This window comes from Amyelois transitella, chromosome 9, assembly GCF_032362555.1.
Source record: "Amyelois transitella isolate CPQ chromosome 9, ilAmyTran1.1, whole genome shotgun sequence".
NCBI classification, from domain to species: Eukaryota; Metazoa; Arthropoda; class Insecta; order Lepidoptera; family Pyralidae; genus Amyelois; species Amyelois transitella.
The window spans coordinates 11,492,291-11,502,455 of record NC_083512.1 but is presented as its reverse complement, the minus strand read 5'-3'; the positions used below and the strand labels follow the sequence as shown (position 1 = coordinate 11,502,455).

Below are 10,165 nucleotides of genomic sequence, written 5' to 3'. Positions count from 1 at the left end.
TTGCGACTAGTTTAAAATAAATATATACGGGACAAATTACACAGATTGAGTTAGCCTCGAAGTAAGTTCGAAACTTGTGTTACAAGATACTAGCTCAACAATACTATAGGTATTGCATAATAAACACTTATAAAGATAAACATCCAAGACCCCAGGCCAATCAGAAAAAGTTCTTTTCTCATCATGCCGGGAGTTTAAATTAAACTCCCACTTAAAAACCCAAATTACTTCTTTCTGCCAACATGAGCATAGCATATAAGCCTAAGTGATAGAAAATATACAATTTCCATGAAACTCAGTACGCTGCAACCCAGAAAAAGACCAGCCATGCCGCCCAATTGCACTGAAAAACATTAAAAATAAGACTTAAAGTCAGCTGGCCTTTCAAAATTTTCAATACTGTTGGCTCTGTCTTCCCGTTATATATAAACGTGTTAATATATCATATAAGATCATGTAAAAATTAAGTTTTCCGGCACTGTAGAATAAGACTATGTTTCCCATGGATGTCGTATAAGGCGACTGAGGGTTAGGCTTATCAACTTGGGATTCCTCTTTTAGGCGATGGGCTAGCAACCTGTCACTATTTGAATCTCAATTCTATCATTAAGCCTAACAGCTGAACGTGGCCTCTCAGACTTTCTAGGCTGCTAAGAAGAAGAAGACATGAATGAATGAATGAATGATTGAGTAAATGAATGAATGAATTATAGTAACTCTTACCCAACACGTCTGTGAATCCAAAAATGATATCCCGTCGGTACCTCATCCTCGGATAAGTCACTATACCCCATTGCAAATTGGTACCCAAGAACCATTCTTGTAATACCTAAAAAGAGATATTTATTAATATTATTTTTTTCACAAACATACATATATATACATACCATCGAGCCTATCTCCCATTGGGGTAGGCAGAGACTATGGATTTCCACTTGCTACGATCCTTACAGACCTCACCCATACATATATTCACATAACATACGTGTTATCACGTCTATATCCCTTGCGGGGTAGACAGAGCCAACAGTCTTGAACAGATTGATTGGCCACGTTCAGCTGTTTGGCTTAATGATAGAAATGAGATTCTAATAGTTGCAGGTGGCTAGCCCATCGCCTAAAAGAAGAATCCCAAGTTTGTAAGCCTATCCCTTAGTCGCCTTGACGACATCCATGGGAAAGAGATGGAGTGGTCCAATTCTTTTTGTATTGGTGCCGGAAAGCACACGGCACTATTAAAGATTTCCGATTTCATTACAAAGATTCAAGTTTTATTTTGTGCTAAAATAAGTTGATAATAGCTCAGAATATAGTTCAGTATGTGAGCACCTAGGTAGTTGTCAAAATACTTACATTGGAGTCCCGTGTGGTTCCCGGCACCAATAAAAAAAAGAATAGGACCACTCCATCTTGTTCCCATGGATGTCGTAAAAGGCGACTAAGGGAAAGGCTTATAAACTTAGGATTCTTCTTTTAGGCGATGGGCTAGCAACCTGTCACTATTTGAATCTCAATTCTATCATAAAGCCAAACAGCTGAACGTGGCCTATCAGTCTTTTCAAGGCTGTTGGCTCTGTCTACTACTACTATTATATGTATGTATGTATGTACTTACATTGGATTGTATCACGTAATTCACGTCGTCACATATCGGATAACAGCCGCAGTTCAATCTTTTAGTTAACTTTCCCTCTTTGGTTTGTAATTGATATAGCTCGTCTGGGAACATAAGAAATTTAAAAAAAATTATTAGGTACGTCAAAATGTAAACTAGTTCTTAGTTAATCTTCTTCTTCCTGGCATTAGTCTTGGTTACATTCTCATCACATTCATTCAAATAATCGCGTATATTTTCGTTGCGGCGTAGACAGGGCCAGCAGACTTTAGCAGGGCAGTCAATTTATCTATGAATTAATATTCAAACGTTAATATTTATTAACGTCTTGATTCTCAAATGGTCTGTTTGTAAATTTTAAATACTTATACCTATTCTTACGTTTGATTCTAGGATAACGGTCAATTATTTAGTAACAGGTTGCTAGCCCATCGCCTAAAAGTTGAGTCCTAAGTTTACCTATAAGCCTATCCCTTAGTCGCCATCCATGGGAATAAGTGGTCCTATTCCTTTTTATATTGATGCTAGGAACCATACGGCATATTTTCATCATATTGGAGAGAAAACCAGAGTGTGATTTTTTACTATGATCCTGAATTGGGTAGGTAAGATTTTTACACGAAGCTATTTCCGTCTATTTGCTGAGGGACTTCTTTATGTTACATATATATATATGAAATCACGCCTCTGTCCCGGAGAAGTAGGCAGATACTACATCTTTCCACTTGCCATAATCCTCGCATACTTCCTTCGTTTCATCCACATTCATGAATCTCTTCATGCAAGCTCGGCGGTTTCGGGTACTCTTGACCTGACTCTTTGCCAGGACGTCCTTTATTTGATCAAGATACGTTCGAGACGTTACAATAAGAATTTTATTTTGATTATATTATCCATTCCATCATTGAGTTATACAAACTGAACGCCGCTTTCAGCCCAAGCAGAATGGCTTGCGCGACGCCGTTTCTATCACGAGAAAAATTATCGCTGAGCGGTTTCACATCATAATATAAAGCACAACATCGATAGTAGGTATTTCGCGGGGGAAGCATTTTGGTGAGTTGGCTCTGTCCACGTTAAATAGAATAAAGAAGTATTTAGGTAATTTTAATCAACAAATACCTGTATGTTTCGCTAAGCAGTGCAATCCTTTGACGTCACATACTTTCTCATCGCCTGTCGGAAAAATAATAGCAATGATTACACAATGCGTTTGTCAATAATAATTTCTTAGGTAATTTTTCCAAACATTTTGTCTTACATTACCTATGTGTTTAATTTCATTATTTGATGATACCTAGTCTTATTTTTCGGCAATATAGTCTCATTATCATTGACGGGCTATGTGGCGCAGCGGTAGTGCGCTTGTCTGTGACACCGGGGACCTGGATTCCCGGCCAGGGCATGATGAGAAACGAACTTTCTCCGATTGGCCTGGGTCTTGGATGTTATCTTTATAAGTATTTATTATAAAATCGTTGAGTTAGTATCTCGTAACACATGTCTCGAACTTACTTCGAGGCTAACTCATTCAGTGTAATTTATCCCGTATATATTTATTTATTTATTAACAAAATTCTTTTTATGTCCGCATCACATTCAGTTGCCTACTGTCACATTTAAAACTCCATTCCATCATTAATCCATTCAGCTGAACATGGCGTACTAGTCTATTCGAGAGCTCTCTCTGCCCAAGGTACCTAATAACGTCATATAGACGTATATGTTAGTATGGATATACTCAATTGTTTTTCAGTCATAGATGTTTAATCCTTCTAGTTTTTAGCTGCTAAAAAGACTGACAGACATCGTTCAGGTGAATAGCTTAATTACGTAATTATGATTCAAACATTAACAAATTGCTTGTCATTGAAGAATCCCAAGTATTAGCATACATACATACCTATTATCACGTCTATATCCCTTACGGGGTAGACAGACCCAACAATCTTGAAAAGACTGATAGGCCACGTTAAGCTGTTTAGCTTAGTGGTAGAATTGAGATTCAAATTGTAATAGGTTGCTTACCCATCGCCTAAAAGAAGAATCCCAAGTTTAAAAGTCTAATCCCTTAGTAGCCTTTTACGACATCCATGTGAATGAGACGGAGTGTTCCTATTCGTTTTTTTTTATTGGTGCCGGGAACCACACGGCCCAAGTTTTAGCTCAATTGTAGGTATTTTACAATCTGAGAAGAGATACATCTGGAAAGAGAGAGAAAAAAAGGTTTAACGAAAAACTTACCAATTCTTCCAAAAGACTTATCAATTCTTCTGAAAGACTTATCAATTCTTCTGAAAGACTCATCAATTCTTCTGAAAGACCTATAAATTCTTCTGAAAGACCCACCAATTCTTCTGAAAGACCTACCGATTCTTCCGAAAGACTTACCGATTCTTCTATAAAAGTGCGGTATACATTTGCAATGCTTCAGACACAGCCTGATGCGGCACTCCATGCGGCACATGGTGTAGGTGTACACGGCATTGTGCTTCAAATTGTTCTCGTGAAGAAATCGGCAACGCCTTTGGGCTACGCTCAATCTGAAATAAGGTAGTATTTAAAGGCATACACCCGTAGGATAAGATGTAAAATTAAAATAGACTAGGGTTTGAACTTTCATTTTGTGTCGGGTAATAACTAAAAGAATTACTTATTTAAAAAAAGAATAGAACCATTCCATCTCTATCCCTTGGATGTCGTAAAAGCCGAGTAAGGTATAAGGACTTATACGCTAGTCACCATTTGAATATCTCAATTCTATCATTAAACCTATCAGCTGAACGTGGCCTATCAGTCTCTTCAAGACTGTTGGCTCTGTCTACCCCGTAAGAGATTAGATACATCCAATGAAATTAAAAACTTATAAAATCGTCACTAAAAATGGAAGGTCGTAATCCATGAATATAGGTATTACACTCGTTTTAAACTTTGTAATTGTAAGTGTAATGTGGACAAACTTAGCCGCTTCAGGCGCTGTGTAGACCGTAAGAGCAGTGACGTATAGCTTCATATAATAATCCTCCTCTGAGTGCTGATGTTTTGTGGCCACGTCTGGTACTTCCAATGGTCCATGGATGTATGCCTAAAAATAAAATAAAAATCGAAAAACAGTTGGAGTGGGAAGGCCGAACGAACGTACCTTGATCAAATCGGTGACGTTCCAGCAAAAGGTCTGGTCAAGAGTACCCGGAACCGACGAGCTTGCAAATGAATGTGGATGAAGCGAAATAAATAGGTATGCAGGGATCGAGGGAAGTGGAAAGATGTAGACGAGCTTGCATGAAGAGAGTTATGATTGTGGATGAAGCGTGAAAAGTGTACCTACCCCTGCCCCTGCCTACCTAGGTAGGAACCTACCTTCGGAAAAGAGGCGTGATTTATGTATGTATGTTGAAAAACTGAAATGCATTTTTTTATAATTGTCATCATATTATACTCTGTCGTTCCTGACAGTTTAAAAAAGAAACACTGGATATATTTCCCATTGATGTCGTAAAAGGCGAGGGAATTGGATTCTTAAAAAAGGGTTTAAGTTACTTCAAATGATATGGAGGTCAGACGCGAGGCGCTGTGGCGACATCACTAATGACACACACCAACTGAAAATTATTGCGAAGAAGTTGACGCGCTCGACCAATAGCAACGAAGAATCTAAACCGCGCAAGCAAAGATTTCACGGATTGGAGCATACTCGTAAATACAACCTCCGACTCAACATCGTCTGTCGCGCGGTTCCCCAGGCATCACACCTAGCCTGGCGGAAGATCTTCCCTTTGGTGTCGGTCGAGCTGAATCATCGCTCCCGCAACAGCGCTATGTGACCTAATCTACCCAGGAACATTATCATATGGCGCATCCTTGGCTCCTCTCCAAAGAGGTGAAGATGCAACCGGGACTAAAGGATATAAGTAAATTAACTTTCACTCCATTGTTACTACTAGACCTTCCGACTGTTTGGTTATTAGTGGTGGTGGTTATTTGGTGCAACCCAAAGGCTAGAATGATGGTGATGAAGACAAAGGCTTACGTCGTAAGCTGTTGACAGGTTGATGACCTGCGCGAAGACTTCTCCGTCAAGGGGGTGAACGAAGAATGTATTATTGTTAGAATGCACAATATCCCATCTATTTGCTGCCCTGTAACTGTAATTCGAAAGGAAAATGTTAGAAATTAATGAATAAGTAAATAATAAGTCAGCGATAAGCACGTATCTCGTACTCATGAAGACAGAGCCAACAGTTTTAAAAAGGCCACGTTCAGCTGAATGGCTAAAAGACTTGAGGTTTAAATAGTGACACGTTGCTAGTCCATCGCTTACAAGAAGAATCCTGAAGACCAATGTTGAAGGAGACTGTTGGCCCTGTCTATCCCGCAAGGAATAAAAACGTCATTATATGTATGTAAGGACAATGCTAACTTACGTCGGAGAGTTATAAATCGCCACTTTAGAATTGACTCCATAGCATAACCCCATTTCCGTTATAGTCGGTATGATATGCAAACTGATGCCTGACGCTCCAATGGTCAAGATAGGTTTGAAAGTTCCTGACAGATTTAGAAGAAGGTCCATATAATCGTTTGGATTAATTCCGTCGTAATCTGGGATTGTGTCGAAATTTTCGTAAGTCGCGTTGGCAAGAGCTCTGATGAATGATTCCAGTTTTTCTTTGTCTGGTTCTGGTGAAGACCTGGAGAAAGTAGCGGTTTATACAATACTGCCATCATCATCTAGCTAAACGTGGCTTTTGAATCTTACGACAAATAATTCTGTCTACTCCGTAGGAGATAAAGAGCTTAGCTGTGTGCATGTGTTGACATCATTATATTCCTACTTCTAACCCAGTTTCACTCTTTCTTTAAAGAAGGCTGGGGTTCTCCTAAAACGATTCGTACCAAGTGTTGGTGAGATAGTTAAGGTACGTAGTAACTCGAAGCAAACTAATTGAATCATACGCTCCATGGTATTTAAGACCAAAAGTTGGTTCTTCATGTAAAAGTACCCATACCTACATGCTTCTTATGACATCCAACTGTTTAGAAAAAAGAATATTGTTTCGTTTGCATTATCAGAGTTAAATCTGAACAGTAATTATATTTAGTACCTATCCTATGCCACGTATAAATTAAAAAAAAAAACAGTTGTGGGTAAATATACTTCGGCCTCTGTGGCTCAGCGGTAGTACGCTTGTCTGTGACACCGGAGGTCCCGGGTTCGAATCCCGGTCAGGCCATGATGAGAAAAGAACTTTTTCTGATTGGCCTGGGTCTTGGATGTTTATCTATATAAGTATTTATTATAAAATATAGTATCGTTGAGTTAGTATCTCGTAACACAAGTTTCGAACTTACTTCGAGGCTAACTCAATCAGTGTAATTTGTCCCGTATATATTTATTTATTATTTATTTATTATTTATACTTACTCAATATAAGCAGCCAGTTTCTTCTTATCCAGCTTGTTGTTCGGACAAATAGTGACGCAAGGGAACGTAGTGTTCCAGGCGAACATGTCCCGGTCCATGGAGACGACGGTGGGTGAAGACTGGTAGCGCAACCAGGTCATGCGGGAGAGGTAGACTGCTCCGAACACGGAGAGGACCACCATGGTTAACCAGAGGAGACTGTGGACGAAAGACAATGAATTATCAGAATTTCTCCAGTACTAAGTAACTTATAGTGCTAAATTTTTGTCCAACATTTTGTAGATTTATTTGGGCAAACATGTTGCTAGTCATGAAGAAAACCGTGAGAGAAGACTAGCAACTGAGCCAGGTAGTGCGGGAGAGGTAAACTGCTCCCAAAACCGAGAGGACCACCATGGTTAACCAGAGGAGACTGTGGACGAAAGACAATGAATTATCAGAATTTCTCCTAGTACTAAGTAATTTATAGAGCTAATTTCTTTAGAACTGAGTAAGTAACTTATAGAGCTCAATTTATGGACAACGTTTTGTAGCTTTAGTTAGGTAAATATGTCCCTGTTCATGGAGACGACGATGGGATAAGACTGGAAGCCCAACCAGGTCATGCGGGAGAGGTAGACTGCTCCGAACACGGAGAGGACCACCATGGTTAACCAGAGGAGACTGTGGACGAAAGTCAATGAATTATCAGAATTTCTCCAGTACTAAGTAACTTATAGAGCTTATTTCTTTAGAACTGAGTAAGTAACTTATAGAGCTAAATTTTTGTACAACGTTTTGTAGCTTGAGTTAGGTAAATATGTGCCTGTTCATGGAGACGACGGTAGGATAAGACTGGACGCCCAACCAGGTCATGCGGAAGAGGTAGACAGCTCTGAACACGGAGAGGACTACCATGGTTAACCAGAGGAGACTGTGGGTGAAAGTCAACGAATTATCAATTACTCCACTACTGAAGAAGAGTTGCTTGCATGACAATGTCTTGTAGCTTTATTTGGGCAAATATGTTGCTAATCATTGAGAAAACCGTGATAGAAGACTAGCAACTAAGCCAGGTAGTGCGGGAGAGGTAGACTGCTCTGAACTCGGAGAGGACTACCATGGTTAACCAGAGGAGACTGTGGACGAAAGACAATGAATTATCAGAATTTCTCCAGTATTGTTTGTTTGTTTGTTTGTAAATTCTTTATTGTACATAACAAATTATAAGTAATACATAAAAACAGTATTAAGTAACTTATAGAGCTAAATTTTTGTCCAACATTTTGTAGATTTATTTGGGCAAACTAAGACTAGCAACTGAGCCAGGTAGTGCGGGAGAGGTAGACTGCTCCGAACACGGAGAGGACCACCATGGTTAACCAGAGCAGACTGTGGGTGAAAGTCAACGAATTATCAATTACTTCACTACTGAAGAAGAGTTGCTTGCATGACAAAGTCTTGTAGCTTTATTTGAGCAAATATGTAAATTTCTTACATTTCAAAAGGATGTCTCCTTGTCGCCACCAGATGGTTCAGCCCGTGGATGGAAGAAGTTTCCAGAAACAGCACAAGGTATTTCTTCACCTTTCCACTGACTATTTCGAAGAAGTTCTTGCTTTCAACTTGAGGGTTCGTAAAAGCATATTGAAATTTCGATGTTTTTTGAAGATCCCTTTGGATTATTTGGGTTTGGTAAAGTGGTCCAGTATACATCTTTATTCCTTGCTGGTGATGTAATTCTGTTTAAAGTTGCTGTAAAGAATATGGTATTATAAGATATTGTAATAATTTCCAAAAAAAAAAATTAACTCTTGAACAAATTACGGACGTCCTGGTAAAGGGTCAGGTCGAAAGTACCCAAAACCGCCGAGCTTGCATGAAGAGAGTTATGAATGTGGATGAAGCGAAGGAAGTATGCAGAGATCGTGGCAAGTGGAAAGAGGTAGTCTCTGCCTACCCCTCCGGGAAAGATGCGTGATTTTATGTATGAATGTATGTAAAAAATTTACGTGGATCATGAAATTTAAGTGAGCTTTTGGATCGTGACAGATAGGATAATTACGTTGGTCTTCTACCACCCATACCTCCCGACAAAGATGGGTTCATCATAAAATATACGCATTCGATAGAAAAGAACAAGGCTGAAAAAATACAAATTACGCGCGGTAGCGTTAAGTGTTGACAACGCCAAATGTACTGGACTATATAATAATACTATCAAATCACTGAATATCTGAATACGTATCTGAATAGCCAAGTAATTACTAAACAAATGAGTTGATTCGTGACACTCCGCATTACGCGGTGACAATTTTATTATCTCTGTTATATCAATTCGTGCATTTAATTGTAGTGGTCATAGATCAAAATGTGATAGATTGATATAACATGTGGCCGTGTAGTTCCTGGTGATTTAGAATAGGACCACTTCATATTTTTCTAATGGATGACGTCAAAGATGACTACGGGAGGGACTGATAAATTTGGGATTATTTTCGTAAGCGATGGGCTAGCAACCTAGCTATCACTATTTGAATCTCTCTTACAGCTGTACGTGGCCATTCAGTCTTCTCAAGACTGTTGGCTTTGTCTGCCCCGCAGGGGATATAGACGTGTCTATTTTTTATTTATTTTTTGTTTGTTTTGTAGGGACAAATTACACAGATTGAGTTAGCCTCGAAGTAAGTTCGAGACTTGTGTTACGAGATACTAACTCAACGATACTATATTTTATAATAAATACTTATAAAGATAAACATCTAAGACGCAGGCCAATCAGAAAAAGTCCTTTTCTCATCATGCCCTGGCCGGGATTCGAACCCGGGACCTACGGTGTCACAGACAAGCTGTGCCACAGTCCTCTGTGGCACATAGTCCTCTATAAGTATGTTTATAGGGTCCAATTCCTAAGTACGAATTCCTAATTAAGAATAGGAATGATGTTTGTTCTCCAAACTTAAGTTCTCTATGACACCGCTATTGCAGGGTCGGAATTAATGATTTTCCACTCCAACGGTTAATGATATTATCGCATTTTATTCGCTTTGAAAACGACCGTGTTGACGATAATCGACGAGGTAATGATGAAGGGCAATTAGACACAAAATGTTTCGTGTACCTTAATTTGCGCTGAATATCCTATT

At 39.1% G+C, this 10,165-nt stretch overlaps 1 protein-coding gene across 1 annotated transcript; it reads right to left on the bottom strand.

Annotated features, from left to right (window-relative positions):
- Window positions 1-224: 224 nt before the first annotated feature.
- Window positions 225-8,735, bottom strand: LOC106132480 (pickpocket protein 28-like). Its single transcript, XM_060945941.1, has 10 exons — window positions 8,518-8,735; window positions 7,041-7,238; window positions 6,040-6,306; window positions 5,646-5,760; window positions 4,576-4,700; window positions 4,007-4,158; window positions 2,738-2,791; window positions 1,616-1,719; window positions 724-829; window positions 225-343 (listed from the first exon to the last, which is right to left on the bottom strand). The coding sequence occupies exons 1-10, from the start codon at window positions 8,733-8,735 to the stop codon at window positions 225-227; spliced, it is 1,458 nt and encodes a 485-aa protein (XP_060801924.1).
- Window positions 8,736-10,165: the final 1,430 nt, after the last annotated feature.

Bases quoted from the DNA above. Each gene is read 5' to 3' on its own strand.
- LOC106132480 (XM_060945941.1), bottom strand. From the start codon at position 8,735: ATGTATACTGGACCACTTTACCAAACCCAAATAATCCAAAGGGATCTT. The intron at 4,701-5,645 runs GTAAGCCTTTGT...TTTTATTTTTAG, and splicing joins ACCTGTCAACAGCTTACGAC to GCATACATCCATGGACCATT. The intron at 2,792-4,006 runs GTAAGTCTTTCG...TTTTTCCGACAG, and splicing joins GCACTTTTATAGAAGAATCG to GCGATGAGAAAGTATGTGAC.